Below are 23,968 nucleotides of genomic sequence, written 5' to 3' on the forward strand. Positions count from 1 at the left end.
CACCCTTCTACTTTCCTTCTCTGACTGTAGGTACCTCATATAAATGGAGTCATGGAATATTTGCCCCTTTGTGACTGGTTTATTTCACTTAGCATTACATCCTCAAGGTTCATCCAAGTCAGAATTTCCTTCCTTTTTAACACTAAATACTATTACATTGTATGTATATACCAAATGTTTATCCATTCATCCTTGGGTTGCTTCCCGGAAATAATTTTTGAAGAGCGATAGGATTGGTTTAGTGGACAAAGTAATAGAATTAATTTTTTAGACTTACTTTCTATCTGTGCTTTGGTCAAGGCACCTCTTAGAGCTGTGGTTTTCTAATTTATAGGAAAATGCCACATTCTATGTAAAGTGTACGGATTTACCTTAAAAACACCACTTTAATTTTGGTGTGCCTCAGGGTTTCGTCCCCCCTCCCCAACTTGCCCGACACTTGAGAATATATTATGCTATTTCTTCCCACCCCCCAAGATTGTGACCCCCCTCACTTTCAGAAGGAGGTGTGTATTCGGGGGGCTCCCAGATGATGCTAATGAATCCGTCTCCCACTCTTGTGAACATTAACGTTCTGTTCAAGACCCCCAAGTTCTCCTTCAGTTCCTGACTTACAGAGTCAGTTGTCTAGTGGAGGTTTTCACCTCTGTTTCAGTGTCGAAAACTGTATTTGTCGCTGACATCACTACTACCTACTATTCTCTACCCTCCCCTTTGAAAAGAAGTAGAAAGGAAAGGAAACTTGAGTCCAGGATTGTATAAGCCAAGAAAGCTCAGAGCTTCAAGAAGGGAGGTGGGGGTAGTGGCAGCCAGTTGTGGCTAACGCTAAGAAGAGGGCAAACATGGTGAACAGCAAGGGGCACTCATTTGATTATCAGTTAATTGTCAATTAGTAGAGCATTGATGATCTGTGAAGCAGACCTCCCCCACCCCCAAATGTACATATTTACAAAGCTTTGCATGTAATTTTAGGGGAGTTAATCCTCAAACCCATCCATAGACCTCAGTTAAGACCCAGTGGCTTAAAACAGTTTTGATAGCTTAGATACAGCTAGATGATGAGAGAGTGGAAGGAGTGAAAGGGAAGGGAGAAGCAGAGGCATTCTTTTTAAGATTTGGGGGGAAAGGGAAGGACAGAGGTTGGTGATTTTTCATTTCAGTAACAAAGATTCAAGCATATTTATAGGCTAAGAACAAAGTTTCTGGGAAAAGATTGAGGGAGCATCATTCATTGGGGATCATGAGCAGTGGGATCAAAAGAAAGAGATTGGAGCAAATTTGAAGTAGAGAGAATGAAGTTGAATTGGTTAGCTGATATTTTGAGTGGTAAGAAAAAAAAATTTAAACAATTTGCCAGCCAACCCAAAGTGGCTGAAGATTTTGATAGGTGGGTTTTTCTGGGTTTTAAAATTGTCTACTTCACATAAAATTTTTTGTTAGTGTATGTAGGTTGTATAAAAATGGAAAACAAAAGTGAAAGGGAGGGTGTTCAAGCATGTTACCTTTTAATTGTTTTTCCACTTTATGTATTAAAGATTTTTCTGTTTTTAGCCTCCCCAGTACCCGATGTTACCAGTCTTAAGCTTTTTATTATGCCAATTTGATAAGTGAAACAAAATCTTGTTAGAACGCCATCTCTGGGTTAAGTGATTATATTTAAGCTTGAAGTAAATACCATGGACTAAATGGAAGTGTAGTTGCCTTATAACCAAAGATCTATAAATCAGTCAGCTGAGGTTCTCAATCTCGTGGTACATTAGAATCAGTCATGGGGGAGATTTTTTGAAAAGTACTGATGCCTAGGCTTAACTCCCGAATATTGTAATTTATTCAATCTGGAGAGGGGTTTGGACGTCAGTGTTTTTAAAAGCACTTTGGATGATTTTACTACACAGCTAAGAATATAGAATTGAGGGTTTGGTGGTATTCCTCTATACACCTTTGCTAGATTTCTGCAAAGAGGAATTCCATTGTTAAACAGTTTGGGTCTGTAGCCCTGTCATGGCTCTGGGAGTGCCTGTGGCCAAAACCTTCCCAAAAGGGGAGAGTCAAGGTCATTTGACAAAATAGGTCGTATTGGAGGAGTAGTATACAGTTAACAATCAGATTTTATTACTTGGTTTATGTCTTAAATACATTGTAGGAATGTGTATATTCAAGGCATTGGCAAATTGAAGACAGTTTTGCCACTCCATAATTGAATTGAAATGACAACTAAGTGAATACCTTGATAATGTCTCTGGAATCCCAGGAAGAAACTGAAATATCATAAGGCTATACTTGTATGTTTTCTTGACATAACTGCTGATGTACTATTATCAGTTTATTAAGTTAAATATAGTATTAATGAAACTTTTCAGCTTTGTCCTCTCTCTCATTTATATAGCCACTTTCTCCTGACTAGATTCACTGGTAATATTAAATTCGAACAATTCCTTAGTTCATGTTTTTTATGTCTAAAACAATGTGCTTTTTTTCTTCTACTTGTAGGTTATGCAATGGTCTCTGCAAGATGGTTTATTCTTGAATTGGAGCTTTTTAAGACTGACAAATGCTGGTACTTCATCTTCTATAAGTGGACTATAATTTCTTTTTTCAAGACAACTACATAAGCAGACAAAATTGCAAAGATCTGCCCTGTGTCGAGTATGACAGCCACGACTCGTGGCTCTCCAGTAGGAGGGAATGACAGCCAGGGCCAGGCTCCTGATGGACAGTCTCAGCCCCCCCTCCAACAGAATCAGGTAGGATGTTTTAAGATACTAGTTAAAGCTACATTGGTGTGTCTGTTATGGGATATTAAATAATGGAGCATGTTCTGAATAATTTGTGAAGTAACCATAAAACTGTTATTTTAAGAAATATAAACATAGGTCTTACATAGTAACAAACTCAAGTGCTATAGATGGTGATGCTTGGGTATGCAGGTCTCCCCCCCCCCCCCCGCTTTTTTTTTTCCTGGTGTCTTATACTATCAGTAATCATTAAAATCAAGTATTTAAGCCCTGTGTCAGTTCCAGAGCAAAGCATTAAATCATTTGATGTAGCCTATGGTTAGAGTATGGACTCGAGTCATATTGCTTGTGTTCAAATTTTAGCTTTGCACCATGCTAGCTTTATGACTTTGGGTAAATTATATGACCTTTACACCTCAGTTTTTTAGCTATAAAATAAGGATAATAATAGTATAACTACATAGGATCATTAAGAGGATCAAATGAAATAATGTTTGCAAAGAGCTTAAAATAGATTTCGGTATCTAGATTTTTATGCTGGCCTCAAAACTCATAATATTCTTCTTCTATTCTCTGGATGAATTTGTATAAGACTTCAGTTATTTCTTCATTAATTATTTAGATTTTACTGGTGAAACCATCTGGCCTGGGGCTTTATTTGTGGAACGGTTGTAATTGCAGATCCAACTTTTTTTTTTTAAATAGGGGAATTTTCTGATTTTTTTGTTTTTCTCGTGGATTTTGGGAATGTGTTTTTCAAGGAATTTGTCCACTTCATCTAGATTGTCAAATTATTGGAGTAAAACTTTATAATATCCTTTTTTGTTATCTTTTTAATGTCTTAGGGCCTGTGGTAACATCTCCTTTTTCATCTCTGATACTGCTAATTTGTGTTCTCTCTCCTGATTACTCTTTCCTAAAGGATTTATCAATTGCATCAAACCTTCCCCCAAACTAATTTTTGGCTTTAACTCTCTTCGCCCTTCCCACTTACATGCTTTTTTTGTGTGTGTGTGGTACGCGGGCCTCTCACTGTTGTGGCGTCTCCCGTTGCAGAGCACAGGCTCCAGACGCGCAGGCTCAGCGGCCACGGCTCACGGGCCCAGCCGCTCCGCGGCATGTGGGATCTTCCCGGACCGGGACACGAACCCGTGTCCCCTGCATCGGCAGGCGGACTCTCAACCACTGCGCCACCAGGGAAGACCCCACTTACATGCTTTTAACTCTTACTTCTTGTTCCCTTAACTTCTTTTGGGTTTGGATTGCTGCTCTTTTTCTCATTTCTTGAAATGTAAGTTTAGATAATTAATTTTCAGCTTTCTATTGTATGTAATTTTATACTGGGACATATTAAACCACATAAGACAAACATTAAAACTTGTGATATGCGGCTCAAACAGCACTTAGAGGTGAATTTGTAGCTGAGGTGCATGCATGTGAATCACAAACTTGCTGCTTACAGTTGGTACATGTTTGTGTAGAATTCTGTATGGATAAGTTTTTAGGCAAAAGTACTGTTATTGTAGAGTACTTACATTTGTCATTTGTGGTTAAGTTCTTATTGTCCAGCTATTATAGATTACGTATTCTCTCTCTTACAGGTATGATAGGAAAGAGCTGTGTGTGTGTGTGCGCGCGTGCGCTGGTGCACTTTCCCTCCCTCCCCCCTTCCCCCCTTTCATCCTCTCCCTCTGCCATTTTAGAGAAGTGAGCAAGTCAGGTTTTAATGTTTTTTTCCCCAAATAAATGTCAACTTTATTCCTTTTCCTCTCCAGTTCCCACTTTTGGAACATGTAATACTTAAGAATATGGCCACGAGTCTTGGACAGAGTTGTTAAGTCTTTCCTGTGTCATAAATTTGTTAGCCAGTACTCGTGTTTCTTTAAACATAGTCTAAAGTTTGTGTTGGACGCCAGAGATTTATATTTTTAAACCAGGAGCTTGTAGCTTGAGTTCCAGTATCTTGCTCTCTTCTGTTTCATACCTGCATCGTGCATGGACTTTTAACATCTTCTGCAGTGTTTGTGGTTTGCATGGCTTTAGACAGAAATTAAACCTCTAACCTTACTTTTATTTTAAGGTGTACTTGATAATTCTAAGAGCTCTTAGGTTTGTGATACTCAGCTTAATATTATGTATCTGCATTATGTCCTCTTCCTTTAAATAGCTCTTTACATTTTTGAGGATGAATGATAATTAAAAGAAAAAAGGGAACAAACAAATTGCATTCTTTTGGTGGAGGGGGCGCGCGCCACTCGGCTTGTGGGAACTTAGTTCCCCAACCAGGGAATGAACCCGGGCCCTCAGTGAGAGCACGAGTCCTAACCACTGGACCGCCAGGGAATTCCCACAAATTGCATTCTTAACTATCTGTAGAATCCCTCTTTCACTTTCTTATTCTCTACTTTTTAATGTTAGGATTTTAGTTATTTCAGAAGGTTTGACACTTACTGGACCAAGAGGAAGCAGCCATAGCATTAATCACTACCCAACTTACAGCTTACTTTGAAAATGCTTTTTCATATTGGCATAAAGGGAATTTCTAAAACCAATCAGATTTTTCACTTAATCTGTAATAGTTTTTAAAAGAGTGTTTCCATAGGAGAGAATTTTAGGCTCTAGTATATATAATAGTAAAGCCCAGTGATAAATGAAACAGCCTTGGCAAAGGCCCTATGGGATGAACAATCTTGGGAGATGTTCATGGGAGGGTGCAGACTTTCTGGAATGGAATTTAGTAAAATATATGTCAGTAGCCCTAAAAGAAATAATTTATACTGTTGTTGTAGTAATTATATCTCCAGGGTTCTGTCCTAAGGAAAAATTGAAGTTCAACACAAAGATTTATATATAAAAGATTCAGTATAGTTTTGTTTTATGTTAGCAATAAAAATTGCAGAATGCTAAATGTCCCTTAATTTTGTTTAATTAATACTATGTGGCCATTAATCAGCTCTTTAAAAAAGATTGTTTATGATGTGGGAAAATACTCAAATGTTGAATGGAAAAGGACACAGACTTAAGCAAGTATAATCCCAATTTTATTGAAAATTTATACATATATAGACAGGATTTTGGGGGGGTCACATAGAAGAAAAAATGCAAGGAAATAACTGAAAATGTCATTGGTGCTTATCTGTTGATGTGGTATTGCGGGTATCTTAATTGTTATTTTTGTCTTTAGGATTTCTGTGAGCATGTATATAATACATATATACCAGGGGAAATGGGCCTTTTTAAAAAGTAATGAAGCAGACTTCCTAAGTTACATACTTGAAATGCAAATATTTTTATTGGGCTTCTGAAAAAACTTGAATTCTGTTCTACAGATTTTTGCCTTGAAACTAGCCCTATAGCACCTGCGTAGTGTTCGCCATCTTAAGTAAAAGTTTGCTATTTACTTGCAAATTGGCTCTATGAGTTCATATATAAACTTTGTAAGTAGAATATATTAATGGTATACCCACCTGTCTTCAATACAAGTACTTATTTATGCATCTGTTCAATAAATGCTAAAATGATAGGGAAAGGGGCCTTCTTTAAAAGGGCCATCAACCTACAGTAGGTAGAAAATTCAAGAATATACGAGTAAAAGTCAGCTTAAAATTTAGATTAGTCTCAATTTGAAACAGAAAAATACTATCTGCTTTCAAAATTAATAAGGGTCATAAAAGTTCATTCACTTAATTGTGGAAATATTGTACACAGCTAAAGTATGGGGGGAAAGAAAAAGAAGCACAAAGAATGAAGAATGAAAGAATAAAATGAGCCTTATTAGTTGAAAATGGTGTGACTTATTTAGAAACCACAATGAAGTTTTAATAATTATTTGGATAATAGTTGGAGACTAGGGGAATTGTGGAATAAAATTTATTTTTTCTCTTCAGAATGAAAAATAAATGTTATATCAGAAACTTTTTAATCTGTAAAATGTGTACAATAATTTCTATCATGAAGGGCTCATATAATGGGAAATGTGGGCGGAGAAGCAGTATACACTGTGGATAAGAACTCAAACTTTAGAATTAGACCTGGATTCAGATCCTGACCACAGAATTGGAGCTTATTGTCTGAGTTTGTTTTTTTCATCTGTTAAGTGGCAGAAGAATACTTCCTTAGGCTCTTGAGGATTAAATGAAATTATTTTAAAGCGTAGTAGCACAGAGACTGCCTGAAACATCATAAACTTACAATGATCATATCTTCTTTAAAAGCTTACATTATTTCCCCCTAATCTGTGTTGGTGTTTGAATTTAATTAAGACTTCATCACCTGATTCTTCCAATGAAAATTCCCCGGCAACTCCCCCAGATGAACAAGGTCAAGTTGATGCCCCACCACAGCTTGAAGATGAGGAACCTGCATTTCCACATACTGACCTGGCAAAGTTGGATGACATGATCAATAGGTGAGTTGATTTTGTTTTGCTTTTTAAGTGTGTCATACACAGGAAAAACAAAAGTATTTCAGCTCAGTGATTAGTACTAAGAAAAGAGGAGGAGTGGATAGGAATATCCCAGTAACCATACTGCCTCCTTAAATAGCCTTAACATCTTAGTCATTGCCAAGTACTTTGCAACCCATGGTTCTTAATGGATTTAAAAAATGAAAGGAAGTAACAGTGTCAATAAAGTGTTCAGTTTAATGATGATCACCCTAGCTGGTGTGTTACTGAAGTAGAACCGTATGTGTGATTTCCCGTTTTTTTTTCTTATTAGCATGTGGGTTACTGGATGACTTTAATACTTTTTGCATGGCCCTGAGGTAAACCAGGTCATAAGAAGATTGAGTTCCTCAGAGCCTGCCCCTTTGTGAACCCTTGATTAGTTTGAGACATTTAACCATCTCAGCTATTTGCTTCTCCTGATCTTCATCTCATGGGGGTGGTTCAGAGTATACATTTTCATACTCATAGTACAAACATTCACCCACACCCACCTCCCTGCCCCATGCTTTGATTATTTGGAGTAAGACTCTGAGAGTGTGAAAGTTTAAGCTTGTGTGTATGGGAAGGAAAAGATTTAAAGAAGATAAGGGAAGAGCGTTTCAGGGAACCATCCTGCATGTCTGTGGTCTTCACCAGGCTGTGAGCTCAACAAGTGAGTCCTAGGGAGGTGTGACACATCCCTCCAACCCCCCAAAAGAAAAGTAAGGAAAATACACTTATAGGCACTTACTTGCCTTAGTAAGTTTACTTTTAAAAAATCAGTTAACACCATTACATATATAATGTCAGGGGAAATAGAAACCCTTTGCGTTTTTTAAAAAACATTCTGATTACATAAGTAATATAATGTAAGTACATCTTGTTAAACATAGAAATATATTATGTCAATAATGTTCTTTGTAATTTCCTCTGTAGATACACACCTCCCAACCAAAAGTTGCTACTAACAATAAGGTGTACATTCTTTCAGGTTGTCTTTGTGTTTATTATCATATGTGCTGCTTTCTGTACAAATATGGAATTCTTACTATAATACCATTTTATAACTTGTTTTCCTCACTTCATTTATTTTAAATATTTTTCCTATTAATATATATTTAACTCATTGTTTTTAAAGGTATATTTGAAAGAACACATTAAATGTGATTCTTTTGGCGGTTGCCTGTAGTAATGGCATATAATGAATTAGTCAAACAAACAAACAGTTGTATAAAGTTGTAATGTCCCTGCCCATTCTTTGTAGCAGAGTTATCATAGCAAAAAGTTGTACTGTTACTTTTCAATTTTTGTCTGGTGGTTGCTGATGATAAAGTGGACTTCTTACGCTCACTCAAGGGCAAAGTTGCATGTTAGCAAATCTGCAGGGGGAGAGAAACACAAGTGATGTTTTTTTATGTAAATAAAAACAATGAGAAAGGGTGGTATACATTGGTTTCTAATAGATTATGTGGTCATGGAGCACTTTTTATCAAAATGGGGTTTTTTGGAGCACTGGGTAAGTTGGGTGGTAGTGAGGGATGAAGGGGTAGGAAGAGGATGGACTCCCAGATGGTTGGGCCGCTGGCACTGGGAGCAGAGAAAGCACCACCTGGGTGTATGCTGCATCGTTGTTTGAGGGAGGAGGGTGCCTGTGGAGGCATAAAGACTTGGAGACCTATGTCTAACTTAACCTTCAGGAAAAGTTGAGGCAGAAATTAGTCATTTGCCACCTAGATTTTTTCTTCTTTGTGAGGAAGTGGATGGACAACTAAGAGGTTCATCATGTCTCCTTTAACCTGAATTCTGAAAGAGCACTTTCCTATGAACTCTAACAATAGGTATCCATTTAAGTGATACTTGATTATTATAGTAGTTTTATATTCTAGTGATACTTGATTGTTATAGTAGTTTTATATTGTGTTATTAAAATAATTTTATTTTCCCTTCTCTCATTGCTATATCTTTTGTTTGTAGAGACAACAGATGATGCTTAGTCCCACAAAGCAGATGTTCTGCCAACCTTGTGGTTTTAATATTTTAGTTTCATTTTAATATTTTCATGGTGCACTGAGTGAGTAATTGTAATTAGTAACTCATTTATAGTGCCTCGTTCAGTGTTCAACCAATAAACATCTTTTTATGTTATTAAAACTCTTAGGCCTCGATGGGTGGTTCCAGTTTTGCCGAAAGGGGAATTAGAAGTGCTTTTAGAAGCTGCTATTGATCTTAGTAAAAAAGGTAAGTTTAAATGGTCTTATGCTTTCCATAATGTATGCTACTAGCTAATAGTTTCACTTCATGCCTGAAGACTTTTTCTGTGTATTCCTAGACTAGAACATTTAACAAGTTTTCTTGCTATGGCTTATGATTTGTCCCTAGAGCAAGGGTTCACTATCCTTCGGACAGCCTTCAAGGATGTTTGTGAACTCTCTGAAGTTATACGTAAAATTTGTATATATTCATATTTAAACTGTTTAGCTTATGTTTTGATTATTCTTTAATACACAGAAAAGGTTTGGATTTTCTCTAAAAGAAAAAAAGACCTGAAAGATGAGGTCCTGTGTTTTTTTAAAAAAGTAACCCAATTAAAAGGAGTCATGCTGTTATTCTTGTCTAGAAGTCAAAGCTTAATTTTGGAATTAATCATCATTTTTTTTCAGTGACTAGTTTTCTTTAGGTGCAATTGAATTCTCTTAGCAAAGGGCTACTATTGTAATATCTACTCATTTTTAAGGCATTGGAGATTAAAATAAACAGCAATAACATTTCAATTTCTGAAATAGGGTAGCCATGGATGTGTTCTAATTATCAATAGGAATCATCACAATTGAAATTAAATGTTGTAAAAATTATTGTCTTTAGTACCTTGCTTAAGTCTGTCTCATTCCACGGCAAGGGTAAAATTTCCTTTGTCTTAGAGTAATTACCCTCCTTCATTTAAGGAACGTGTTGTTACACCTTACTAATCTTAGAAAACCAATCTAATGAGCTATGAAAATGCATTATCAGATAACCATTGTTTTCACCACTCAGATTTCTTTTGTTCATTTACACATTTATTCATCAATTCAGCAGATTTTTGAAGGCTTCTGTCCTAGACATGTTTTAGGTCCTGACTGTACAGTGATAGGTAAAAACACACAATGGTATTTCATTTAATATCATTGACATTCATTGGAAATGCAATCCCCTCCTCCTCCCCATATTTCTTTGGGACCATGGTTTATTTTAATTTTAAGCAAGGTTCAGATTTTTTAAACTACAGTACTGGGCTTAAATGTCATGTCTGTTGTACAGCCAAAATCGAATAATACTCATATGTTCAAACTGAATGGCTTTTCATTTTGTCATCAAGAGTTAAAGTTTATTTTGTGTGTCTGGGGGCATGTAGCTCTGTTGCCTTTCTGAAATCAGGTGAAATTAAAAGAAAGATATAAAGAAGCATAGATGTTGAGCCAGTGGAAGAGACTAATACGGAAGATGATAATTTATCTTTAATCGATGAAACTCTTCTGTAGAATAGCAGAATAGTATTTGATGTCAAATGGATAATGTACAACCAAAATGAGATTTTAAAAATAGTTAAGAAACGTCATTTTTTAAAAAAAATTTATTTTGTTTATTTTTGTCTGCGTTGGGTCTTCATTGCTGCGTGCGGGCTTTCTCTAGTTGCGGCAAGCCGGGGCTACTCTTCATTGCAGTGTGTGGGCTTCTCGTTGGGTTGGCTCCTCTTGTTGCGGAGCACAGGCTCTAGGCGTGCGGGCTCAGTAGTTGTGGCTCACGGGCTTTAGAGCACGGGCTCAGTAGTTGTGGCGCACGAGCTTAGGTGCTCTGTGGCATGTGGGATCTTCCCGGACCAGGGCTTGTACCCGTGTCCCCAGCATTGGCAGGCGGATTCTTAACCACTGCGCCACCAGGGAAGTCCCCGAGAAACGTCATTTTAAAAATTTTAAGATTTCTTGTCAGGGAGTAAAATACTGTGAAGTATTTAAATCCCCTATCACATGGTACTCATAACCATTTTGTATTTAAGGTCGGTCCAGTGTCATAATTTGAAATAGTTTTGATTCATCTTAATATTACTTGGATTAATGTACTCTTATACAGTTAAGTATTTTTGAAATTCATTGAAGATTATTTTTGTTTCTGAATCTGTTACCTTTTTGACCTCTTATACATAATGCTGTGAGTTTTGTTCCAAATCTAGTCAGCATTTGTTAGCTGTTACTGAATATTTTACAATTATTTTTATCTTATAATTGGACACTGTAAGACAACCAGAGAAATATTTTGTTTACATTAATTTTTCTCTCCTTTTCTTAGGCCTTGATGTTAAAAGTGAAGCATGTCAGCGATTTTTTCGCGATGGGCTAACAATATCTTTCACTAAAATCCTTACAGACGAGGCAGTGAGTGGCTGGAAGTTTGAAATTCATGTGAGTCTTTCATTTAAATTTTGAAACTCAAATTTATATAGTGATGAGTGTGTTTTCTTATATAGTATATTTGGTTATATATTTGATCCATTAATTAAAGGATTTTAAAATGAGAAACTTTAAAAATTTATTAGTTATAATTTCTGTTGAAAGAAGCATGATCATTTAGAATGAGTGTGAGATTTAGAGTTAGAAAACATTGGTTTAATCTGTCTCCTTGGTTCTCAAGTGCCTTGTGACTTTTGACAAGTGACCGTATTTCACTGAAAATATGACAGTTGTGAAATGCACCACTCACTCACTTTATGTACCACTGAGGAAGGAAAACACCCAAGATGGGGAATCTGTTATCTGAGACACAAAGGGTCAATGCAGAGAAATAAACTTAACATACAGAAAGAAACACCAAAGAAACCTGCACATTTCAACTTTGGCACCTGGTAGAGGGGGAAAAAATCTCTTAAAAACTTAAACCACAAGCTAGTATTCAAACAGTTTTGAAGCCTGAATTCAAATCAGAGTTGTGATACAAAAAATATCAGATGGGGAACTTAAAGTGGTCTCAGGTTGGTGGTGTCCCCAGATGACTGGCAGAAACCAAGACAGATCTCTACAAATACCTTCAGTCTAGGGAAATGCACTATACATTGATTATGTGATACAATCAGATTCCAGAGATCTTAAAAAGTGATAAGAAATGTGCATTTTTAGATTGAAGTACCATAATTACTCCAAGTCTCTGTTCTTGTTTATAATATGGAAATATGGTTATAAATTGTGAAGCAGGGCATATTTTTATGCCCTGTGAACTATTTCTCAAATATAACCATAGCATAAAGATACCAACATCTTCTAATTCAACATGTAAGTTTTTAAGTATAGAATGGAAAGTTTGGGAGTGGTATCAGACTTTTGCATTGAGGCGTAGATAGCAAACCTACTCCACCTGGGATATTTGATGATACATTGTTTAGATTTTAGAATTGTTGCCTCTAGTCAGAAAATTGCATAGAGAAAGCAGTGGTAATTTGCATCGTCTGGGGACATAGAGCAGTGCCTACTTCATTTTGTAAGTCATTGCAAATAGCTTTTGAAATTAGGTACTATATAAATTATAAAGTAAATGCTAATTTCTTTTTTGATATATAAATTTGATCCCAATATTAGTAAAATTAAACATAACTCAAAAATGATCGGGATAGCACAATTGAGAGGTCATTATTAAGATATAATTAATCAAGGGCTTCCCTGGTGGCGCAGTGGTTGAGAGTCTGCCTGCCGATGCAGGGGACACGGGTTCGTGCCCCGGTCCGGGAAGATCCCACATGCCGTGGAGCGGCTGGGCCCGTGAGCCATGGCCGCTGAGCCTGCGCATCCGGAGCCTGTGCTCCGCAACGGGAGAGGCCACAACAGTGAGAGGCCCACGTACAAAAAAAAAAAAGATAATTAATCAAGATCAGAAGATATTTCTGTTTGGGATGGTTTGATCTCATTAATTATTCTTTATATAACAGAGGTGTATTATCAACAATACTCATCGCCTGGTGGAGCTATGTGTGGCCAAGTTGTCCCAAGATTGGTTTCCACTTCTAGAACTTCTCTCCATGGCCTTAAATCCTCATTGCAAATTCCATATCTACAATGGTACACGTCCATGTGAATCCGTTTCCTCAAATGTTCAGTTGCCTGAAGATGAACTCTTTGCTCGTTCTCCAGACCCTCGATCACCAAAAGTGTGTTGGTTTGTTATTTTCAAAGTTAAATATTACAGTTGTTTTGCTCTGCTATAGAACTTTAAATGATCTGAACCTACTGTTAACATGGAGGAGGTTAATTTCACATTGCTCTTAAAGGGATTTTGCATTATTTTGTAATTTTTTTTTTTTAATTTAAAAATATTTTTGGCTTTCTCCATGTAGTTAGTCCCCATTGTCTTCTGCCCAGCCTCTTGGGAAATAGTCATAATTTGGGTTGGTATGAAACAGAGCATATTTTTCCTTTTAAATAAGAGTAGAGTAGGAGATTACTTTTTTGACCAAGGCCTGGCTAATGTGTCATAAAACTATAGAAATTACAAATGAAAGCAAAATAGCAAAACTTACAAATATCAATGAAATATATATAGTATACATAAACGTAAAAGTTCTCCAATGTAAATTTTCTGTGCCAGCATAAACAGAATGTACATTTAAAAATGCATCCCTAAGCTGTACTTCTTTTAATTAAATAATTAACCATATATAATTTTTAGAGTTTAGGAAGACTTTTTAAATATTGATGACCTTATTTTTTAAAAAAAGGAAAATTTGAACATATATATATATATTGTTTGGTTTATTCTGTTAAAAGTGGAAGTCATCAAAACTTACTGAACTGCGAGCTGAGAGTTTCTGGTATTTCCCAAGGTTCCTATTGTTGCCACTTCAGGCTTTTTTTGTTTGAGTAAATCAAATTAATATTTAAATAATGGCAATCTCTAAAATATACCTGTATTTTTTTTTAATTTTACCTAATTTTTTGCTCTGTAGGTCAATAGTAATCTGTAAGAGTCTCAGAGAACAAGTTGATTTAGGATGGCTTCTGGTTGAAGACATTTTTAAATATCTTTCTTTGAAGCCTAGCTTTTCTTGAGTATTATTAATTTTTGAGTATTCCTAATTGCGTAAGTGTACAATGCAGCTGAAAATACATGAGATTAGCTTTAGCCTGATTCTTTACTTTGTGCACATATATATACTGTGTTATATATACATAACTGTTGAGTATATCAGCCTAATTGTCTCATTCCAGTTACTGGAGAAATAAAAATACATTACATAATAAGTATGTACTTTCTTAGAATTGCTGAATGCTAAAAGGGACCTGGTGAATTAAATGCTCAGATTTTTATTATTTTTTTTTAAATAGCTTAATGATTTATTGCAAAATGAGCATCCACGTAACCCACTCAGGTCAAGAAATAGTACATTGTCACTCCCTGGAGGCCCCCCTTCCACACTCCCTCCCAATCATTGCCCCCTCTGGCCTTCCTAACGTTAAGTAATGTCCTAACTAATAAAATCATTTCCTTGCTTTTCTTTATAGCTGGACTCAAGCACATGTCCATAATCCCTGTAGTTTAGTTTTGTCTATTTAAAATACCTTATGAAAATTAAATTGACATAAATTCTTTTGTATCTGACTTTATCTCAACAGATTTCTTTGTAAGAATCAGAGTTTTAATTGTTTTGATTTAGCCTTTTAAGGCCAAATAAAAAGGAAAACATTATAATGAACTTACATAGAAATATATGGTAGTTGATTTATTTGAGAATTTAATTGATTTAGAGTCTCATAAAAATCATATCAAAACTACCATTAGTGTCTCTTTAAAGCAGTTACCTTTTACTTAGCGTTTTCCCTTTGTCCTGAACACTGCTTTTTGTTTGTTTTTGAATAGCTGTAGAAATTATTTTTGCTTAAGACTTAAGTAGAGAAAGTGCCCCTTTTTCCCCCTCTTGTTTTTCTTCCCTCAGTGACTTGCAAAATGTGGCCTTTTAGAAGAAGGCAAGGAATTAAACGTTGTCTTAAGTACGTGACTTTTTAGATACATTTGATTCTTTTATCTATATAAGCTTTTGATTCCTTTTTAATTTGCCTATCCCAGCTGCACTGTACTTGTGAGTTACTTGCTATCCGTTAGAGAAGAGGTTGAAAGATAATTCTTACCATTGTATTGTGGTACCTCTAAGATGAGAACTGGGTGTATTCACATGAGTCAAAACAAAGCATCAACCAGCATGTTCTAGTTAGGAACAAAAAATAGAATACCAGGGATTAGTTTTTCTTTGGCTTTAAGATTATTGTAGTTTTAGGGTGTTTGTAGTTATTCACAACTACAACAAAAAATAAATTCAAACAATATCTTAGGTTACCAAATATCTTTTTTTTTTTTTCTTAAGAGTCTTTTTACCCCCTTAAATTTTTTAAAATAGACCTTCAGATAATAAGGTATTCTCCTATGGTGGAATCTCTGAGATAGAAGCGTGGCTTCTAATTCCTGTTCACCAGCTATATCGTTACAAACGAACAACTGTGCCCTAGTGATCTATACTACTACTTATGCTTTTCTCACAGACAGGATTACTGTGAACAATATGCAATATTCTGTGTCTTTTTTTCAAAGATGGTTTTACATAATAATTTTATTGAATTTCCTGTTTCTAGTATGTTTCAATCAAGAAATTACTTCAGATAGCATTCCCCCCCCCCCGCCAAAAGCAGGAAGTTAACTTTTTTATTAACTGTATTGTTGCAGGGTTGGCTCGTGGATCTTCTCAACAAATTCGGCACTTTAAATGGGTTTCAGATTTTGCATGATCGTTTTATTAATGGATCAGCATTAAATGTTCAAATAATTGCAGCCCTTATTAAGTAAGTTATGTTTTAAAATTAATCTTCAGTGCATTATAGAAATTGCTACTTAATTGCTTGATTAAAAATTGTTGCTTTTTTCAAATGTGGTTTCTTCTCTTTAGCTGGTAACTTGGATTTTTTATTTTTTAAAGGAAATTACTCTGGTTTATTTTATTTTATTATTTTTTATTATTATTTAAAAAAATATTTATTTGGCTGTGCCGGGTCTTTGTTGCGGCTCGCGGGATCTTTGGTTGCAGCATGTGGGCTCTTAGTTCCAGCATGCAGGATCTAGTTCCCCAATCAGGGATTGAACCCGCACCCCCTGCATTGGGAGTGTGGAGTCTTAACCACTGGACCACCAGGGAAGTCCCCGGATTGTTTTAAAGTAATAGGTACAGTCTGAGTTCAGTCCTAGTTGAATTGTAAGAAATTGAATATTAAAAGAGATTTTTGTCTCTCTTGTTTCAGACCATTTGGACAATGCTATGAGTTTCTCACTCTTCATACGGTGAAAAAGTACTTCCTTCCAGTAATCGAAATGGTTCCACAGTTTTTAGAAAACTTAACTGATGAAGAACTGAAAAAAGAAGCAAAGAATGAAGCCAAAAATGATGCTCTTTCAATGATTATTAAATCTTTGAAAAATTTAGCTTCAAGGGTTCCAGGACAAGAAGAAACTGTTAAAAATTTAGAAATATTTAGGTTAAAAATGATACTTAGGTAAGATATTTACCTCTTGAAATAATTATTTATGTGAATGTTTAGAATTGTATTTAACACTGAATTTCTCTTACAGATTATTGCAGATTTCTTCTTTTAATGGAAAGATGAATGCACTTAATGAAGTTAATAAGGTGATATCTAGTGTATCATACTACACTCATCGGCATGGTAACCCTGAGGAGGAAGAATGGCTCACAGCTGAACGAATGGCAGTAAGTCCTTTGATTCTACTTTCATGAATAAGTCTATCTAAGGCAAAAATCAGAATAGCTCTACTTAAAGTTAGTAATGTTAACATTTTAAAGTAAACTTTGAAATTGGGAGGTGTTTGGATTGATCTACAACTCTATTAATCCTGAGAACTTTTTGTGATAACATGGTTTATTATTTGGTATATTTGGTGATATGTAATTGTTTGATGATAATGGGTAGCTTAGCACATCTTTGATAAGCTTACTGCTGAATGTAGGTGTTCTGAAATAATTATTAGCTTGTCGGGTGGGGGGTTGAAATTGAGTAAATAAAGGTGATTTGGGAAATAGATTGGGTAGTATCTGGTAGCTATTGAATGAAGTGGCCTATTCATTTGATGAATTCCACTTAAAGATTTTAAAATAGGAAATAGAATTATTGGAATAAGATACACATGAGTTAATGTTTTGTCATCATTATAAGGACTTCGATTAAGCACTTACATTTACATCATTTTGATGTTGAAGGTTTAGGAAACTTTACCCTAGATAATTTGCATATATTATAGTTAAAAAATGAATAAGAATGCTACTTAAATATTGGTTGAATAACTTTAGTGCATACTGTCTGACAGTACTGAGGAGACATCTGTAAAAGAACCGTCCTTGACCTCAAGGAGGCCTCAGTTTAATAGGAAAACAGTGATTAGAATGTGATAAAAGGTATGTGGAGGATGCCTAGACACATTGGCCCTGTGTTAGGGGGTCAGGTGGTAGACATCTAGTTTTGTGTATCTGATTTGTCTGTTCACCTTGTGGAAAGTCGAGCACAGAGCTACTCAGTGTGGTCTGAGGTCTGGTTCTGGTCCTTGAGCTGTTGCCAAGGCTAGATGAATATGGCAGATGGCATTGAGTGTTTAGAAACTTCTGTGGCAATTTCATATTGCCACATTTTAATGGTATTCTACAAAAATATCTGTCTGTAATAGATTAGAAGTAAAAAAGGGCCTTTACCAGCTGAGAAGTGTACTTCTTTTCTCTAGCACATTTTGGGGCCAAATACTTTTTATTCTCATTAAATTGAATAGTGTAAAATCATACAGTGTGGACTGTTACCTTTGTATTGTATCATGAGTTAGTTTTCTTTTGCTGATTTAAATATTAAATAAATACCTGTCAAGCAATATAGCATATAGTGTTAGAGAAACACAGACTTCGGTAGCTTTCAGCCTTGATTCAGATATTGGTTCCAACACTTCTGAGCCTGTTTGCTTTTCTGTAATAGGGTAATACAGCCCTCATTAGGATTGCTGAGAAGATTAAAAAGCTAATGGATAAGCAATAATAGTGTAATTGGTTAATAAATAAAAGTAAAAAGCACCTTTTCACCCAAATCAAAACTGGTATAAAAAAATCTAAAGATCCAAAAATAAGTCCTATAACCCACCATACCTAAACCATGGTGATCGCTACATTTATTTATTTATTTAAAATTATTTTATTTATTTATTTTTGGCTGCGTTGGGTCTTCGTTGCTGTGCACGGGCTTTCTCTAGTTGTGGCGAGCGGGGTCTACTCTTTGTTGCGGTGCGTGGGCTTCTCATTGCGGTGGCTTCTCTTGTTGCGGAGCACCGGCTGTGGGTGCGCAGGCTTCAGTACTTGTGGCTCGCGGGCTCTAGAGCGCAGGCTCAGTAGTTGTGGCGCACGGGCTTATTAGTTGCTCCGCGGCATGTGGGATCGTCCCAGACCAGGGCGCGAACCCGTGTCCCCTGCATTGGCAAGCGGATTCTTAACCACTGCGCCACCAGGGAAGCCCAATTGCTACATTTAAATAATAATTTTCTGAGTAAATGCTGGAGTACAATCTTTTTAATGATTTCACTGTTTCTAATTCATGGAAACATTTCTGTATGTGCAAAATTAAGTTCCATGAAATTATTGTGATTTTTCATAATTTTGTATCAAAAGAACACATAACCATGTTCCATTAGTGCATTATATTTTGAGTTGTTTTGTTTTGTTTGTTTTTTGTTTTGTTTTTGTTTTTTTGCGGTACGCGGGCCTCTCAGTGTTGTGGCCTCTCCCGTTGAGGAGCACAGGCTCCGGACGCGCAGGCTTAGCGGCCATGGCTCACGGGGCCTAGCCGCTCCGCAGCATGTGGGATCTTTCCAGACCAGGGCACGAACCCGTGTCCCCTGCATCGGCAGGTGGACTCTCAACCACTGTGCCACCAGGGAAGCCCATATTTTGAGTTTTTTAATTCCTGCTAATGTTTAAAAGTGTGAACAGGGACTTCCCTGGTGGTTCATTGGGCAAGACTGCGCTCCCAATTCAGGGGGGCCCCGGTTTGATCCCTGGTTGGGGAACTAAATCCCACATGCATGCTGCAACTAAAAAAAACAAAAGAAAGAAAAAAAAAACCCTGGAAGCTAAAAGTGTGAACAATACTTTATGTATATATTTTTAGAAGCTTTGAAACAAGTGTTTGAATTCTATTTAGGAGTGGATACAGCAGAACAATATTTTATCCATAGTCTTGCGAGATAGTCTTCATCAACCACAGTATGTAGAAAAGCTAGAGAAGATTCTTCGTTTTGTCATCAAAGAAAAGGCCCTGACCTTACAAGATCTTGATAATATCTGGGCAGCGCAGGTAAGGAATTTAAGATGGTGGCTCTTTGGTTTGTAAAAGAAATGTACTAAAAACTAAAGAAATGGTAGTAGTTGTAGTTAAAAGGGATGAAGACTTACACTGTTTGACTTTCAGTATAGGTAAATGCTTATTGTTTACAGAAGTCCTGTCAAGAATCCTTTTGAGATGGCCAGTAATATTTTTAAAATAAAAAATATTCCAACATCTACTGTATGTATTTGGTAAAGGTTGGCAATTTGTAGGTTTTAAATAAGAGGCAAACGTAAAATAATAAGAAATGTCTATTGAAAGAGTATAAGACATCCATAATTGGTTTCTTCATATACTGAAAACAAAGAACTCTGATGTCAGGAAAGTTAAATCACTAGATTATTTATAAAATCCTGTAATAATCCGAAAGATTAATAGCTTTTAGAAGGATAAGTGATCTTTGGTCTCAGAGATAGAAACTATGTGATTCCTTTGATTATCTTAATGACAAGTTTCTATTCATGGATCACTTAGGAAGTATTGATGAGTTCTAGATTACAAAGCTTTGTTCATTGAGTCTGTAGAAACCAAGAAAGCATTCAGTTTTGCCTTTGAGTGCTTAAGGTTCCAGTTTTGAAACAGTACCACTGGTGGGCCTTATTCTCCTATTTGCAATGTTAGAACTGGCATGTTAAATTCAATAAACTGTAATAAAAGTTCACATGAATTCCCAAAGTCTACATTAACTATGTATGTCAAGAAATTGAGTTGTCAGGTTTTAGATGGCAGTTCTAAAACATGTAAAATATTAGGAATTTTCTTAGGTTACACAGTTAGTCGGAGATGGGAATACTTTATTAATAGTTTTCCACAGACAGTGTATGCTACTTATTGCTGTTCAAATTTTAGTATGCTCTGATTTTCTTTGGTTTTTCAATAGGCGGGGAAGCATGAAGCCATTGTGAAGAATGTACATGATCTACTGGCAAAGTTGGCATGGGATTTTTCTCCTGAGCAACTTGATCATCTTTTTGATTGCTTTAAGGTAATAGTTAACATAGTAGTACAGTTTCATTTTTAATAGAATTAATTCATTAAGTCTATGAATGGTTCTTACCCAGTAAGTACTTAAATGGAAATCATTAAACAGTTTCTAGTGTAAAGGAATTGACCATTGTTTTCTTTTTCAATGAGATCTTGATGTTCATTTTTATAATAATAGTCCTCATAAATAAGGATTTTTTTTTTTAATTCAGTTGTCAATTTGGATTCCTTTCCCCTAGCAGTTTGTTTTTATTATAGGTTCAAGTGAACTGTAGGACTGCAGGGAAGGATTAATTGGTGGCAATGAAAAATAAAGAATCAACAGCAAGGACTACCAATACCTTAATAGTCTGGGGTGATATGCACAGGCGAATTGGAAATGTAATTCATGGACTTAATGGAAATGTAATTCAAAAGGTAGCCCAAGAGCTCCTACAGTCATATCTGCATTGGTGCCATGATGCACTTTTTAAAGCCATATTGTGTAGTGGTCTCTCTCCAGTTACTAGTGCTGGGTTTGTAAAAGCCAAGCGTTTGGTGAATTTGTGGATTAAGAACACAAGATGTTATGGCAGTGTTCACATAGGGGCATTCTGTTAACAACTGGCATTAGATCACGAAGGTATCTTGTTAAAAATAACAGTTATAACAGTTATACTGACTGCTGGTGGGAACATAAGTTCCTATAACCACTTAGGCAAATAGTTTGGTGTTTCTGGAAAAGTGTAAGATTTTCATGACTTAATCGGTTTGACTTCTGAATATATACTGTAGAGAAACTCATGCATATGTACACCAGTATACACAATCAACATTTGTGGCAGAATTATTTATAATAGCTAAAAATTGCTATGTAAGATGGATACATTGTGGAATGTTCATATAATGAAACATACCAATGAGAATGAGCAGATTTGAGCAGCTCAACCACAAGGGTGAGTCTAATAAAGAGAAGGTTGAAGAAAGGAATGAAGGCACACAAGAATTTCATATACCTTGATTGCATTAACATAAACTTCAGAAATAGACCCAGCTAGCTTCTGGAGTGCTGCTTACCATATTATATTTGACCTGGGTAATAGTTACATAGGTGTTCACATTATGTAGTATAATGTGTATGTTTGTACCTTTCTTGATGTGTATTTCACAATTGAAGAAAAAATAATACCAATTACTGGCTTCTACTTAAGACCAATTAACTCTGAGTTGCTAGGAATGGGGCCTGGGAGTCTGTATTTTAAGCAAGATTCTCAGATGAATCTTAAGTACATTAAAGTTGTAAATCACTGCCTTATGGAAAAATTAAGTTTGAAGTACAACAAAGGCAGCTAAGGAAATAACAGAATCAGTTATGGTGGGGTACTCTAAAGTTAATTGCCATTCATTTTTAATTTTGAGATGACTTATGAAATGATGGTACATGACCAGTGATGGCCATGATGGGAGGAGAAAGAAGAGGTTGATTGTTATTACATTCTCTGGACCCTCCACCCCCTCTTCTAAGAGTGGTCTGAATACAATAATAGTCTAAATATAAAAATAATTCCATCATCTATGCTCCCCCCCTTTGGATTAATAGATGTTTATTGAGCACTTACTATTTGGTAACAAGCACTGTTTTTTGAGGTGTTGGTAAAACTAACGTTCTTATGGAGTGTGTCTTGAAACTTTCTACTAAAGATGATTCAAAAGAAGCATGAAGTCCAGGTCACTTTGCAGTTCTTTATAGAGTGCAACCAAATGATTTCAAAGCTTATTGATTAGACTTATGTACTTGCCTGGTCTAGCTGGTCTAGTTTTTCAATGTTTGAGTTCTAATTAGGTGTTCGTTCTTCAAAGTGGTTATACCAGTTTACAGTCCCATTGAGATTTTCACATCCTTGCCAGCACTTGTTTTTGTCAGAATTTGGGAGTTTTGACAGTCTGCTTGGTATGAAATGTTACTTCATTGTCGTATTGGTTTTTATATCCTTGATCACTAATGAAGTTGAACATCTTTTCATATGTTTCTGTTCTCCTTTTATGTGTGTGTGTGAAAAGCCTGTTCAAGTCTTTTGCCTAATTTTTCCCTTTTGAGTTGCTTGTACTTATCGGTTCTTAGGAATTCTTGACATATTCTGAACGCTAGTCATCTTTATCAGTTCAGGTGTTGCAAATTGTGGTGGTTGTGTTTTTTTTTTTTTTTTTACTCACCTTATGGTGGCTTTGGATGAACAAATGTTTATTTTTTTAAGGAAGGAATTTTTATTTATTTATTTGGCTGCATTGGGTCTTTGTTGCTGTGCGTGGGCTTTCTCTAGTTGTGGCAAGTGGGGGCTACTCTTCATTGTGGTGCGCAGGCTTCTCATTGTGGTGGCTTCTCTTGTGGAGCATGGGCTCTAGGCGTGCAGGCTTCAGTAGTTGTGGCACGTGGGCTCAGTAGTTGTGGCTCGCGGGCTCTAGAGCGCAGGCTCAGGAGTTGTGGTGCACGGGCTTAGTTGCTCCATGGCATGTGGGATCTTCCCAGACAAGGGCTCAAACCCGTGTCCCCTGCATTAGCAGGTGGATTCTTAACCACTGCGCCACCAGGGAAGCCCTGAACAAATGTTCTTAATGGATTCTCCTTTTCATATTTAATGACTCTAGTATATGTCTGTTAGAGATAAGTACATGAAGAAAAACTTCACAATATCGTTATCATACCTAAAAACTAATAATTCCTTAATATTCTCAAATAGTGATGAAACTTCAGTTGCCTCAGATTATACCTTATTTTTGGAGTTTGTTTGAGCTAGGCTCCATAGTTTGTAATCAGTTGCATATGTCTTTTAAGTCTCTTTGAATCTACAGTTCCCCCCTTTGTCTTTACTTTTCCCTTGTAAATTATTTGTTGAGGAAACTGGATTGATTATTGCTTTGTTGTATATCAAAAGTATGGTACAGAGCCTTTTTTGCTGTTGTTTTGCTAGAATATATCATAGGTGGTGATGTGCTCTTTAGGAGGCACATAATGTTTGCTGCTCTGTCTCTTTAAAATGTTCTTATTGTAATACAGTCTAATATTTCAGTCTTGTCTTACATTCCTAGCAGCTTTCTCTTATTCCTTTCATAATTTTAAGGGGTCTAGGAGGAATTAGAAGTATGCACTCCAGTTGACTTATGACATACCCTGTATTTATCACATTGTAAATGTCTGAGTAATAATTCCATTAAAAGGATCCTCTGTAATTTACTTAATCATCCTCCTGCTATTTGCCATTAGGTTGATTTCAGTTTATTTTCCAATAAACACTGATTATCAACTTTATAACATACACCTTTTCTCATGTTGTTTAGCAACATCCCTGACCTCTACCCACCAGATGCCACCAGCCTGCACACATACCCCATTGTATAAACTGGGCATTTAAAAA

General features: G+C 36.1%; 1 protein-coding gene across 2 annotated transcripts in view; it reads left to right on the forward strand.

Annotated features, from left to right (window-relative positions):
• USP9X (ubiquitin specific peptidase 9 X-linked) overlaps positions 1–23,968 on the forward strand; it is a 124,507-nt gene that overhangs the window by 28,202 nt on the left and 72,337 nt on the right. For both annotated transcript variants that reach the window (XM_029240274.1, XM_029240275.1), the window contains exons 2-11: positions 2,491–2,744; positions 6,998–7,143; positions 9,320–9,399; positions 11,485–11,597; positions 13,112–13,330; positions 15,895–16,010; positions 16,464–16,715; positions 16,792–16,930; positions 19,410–19,562; positions 20,473–20,577. In XM_029240274.1, the coding sequence (XP_029096107.1) occupies positions 2,649–2,744; positions 6,998–7,143; positions 9,320–9,399; positions 11,485–11,597; positions 13,112–13,330; positions 15,895–16,010; positions 16,464–16,715; positions 16,792–16,930; positions 19,410–19,562; positions 20,473–20,577 (1,419 nt within the window). In that variant the 5' untranslated portion in view covers positions 2,491–2,648. The remainder of the gene's footprint in view (positions 1–2,490; positions 2,745–6,997; positions 7,144–9,319; positions 9,400–11,484; positions 11,598–13,111; positions 13,331–15,894; positions 16,011–16,463; positions 16,716–16,791; positions 16,931–19,409; positions 19,563–20,472; positions 20,578–23,968) is intronic.

Source organism: Monodon monoceros, unplaced genomic scaffold (genome assembly GCF_005190385.1).
Source record: "Monodon monoceros isolate NGI ecotype Baffin Bay Population unplaced genomic scaffold, NGI_Narwhal_1 Super_Scaffold_22, whole genome shotgun sequence".
Taxonomy (NCBI): Eukaryota; Metazoa; Chordata; class Mammalia; order Artiodactyla; family Monodontidae; genus Monodon; species Monodon monoceros.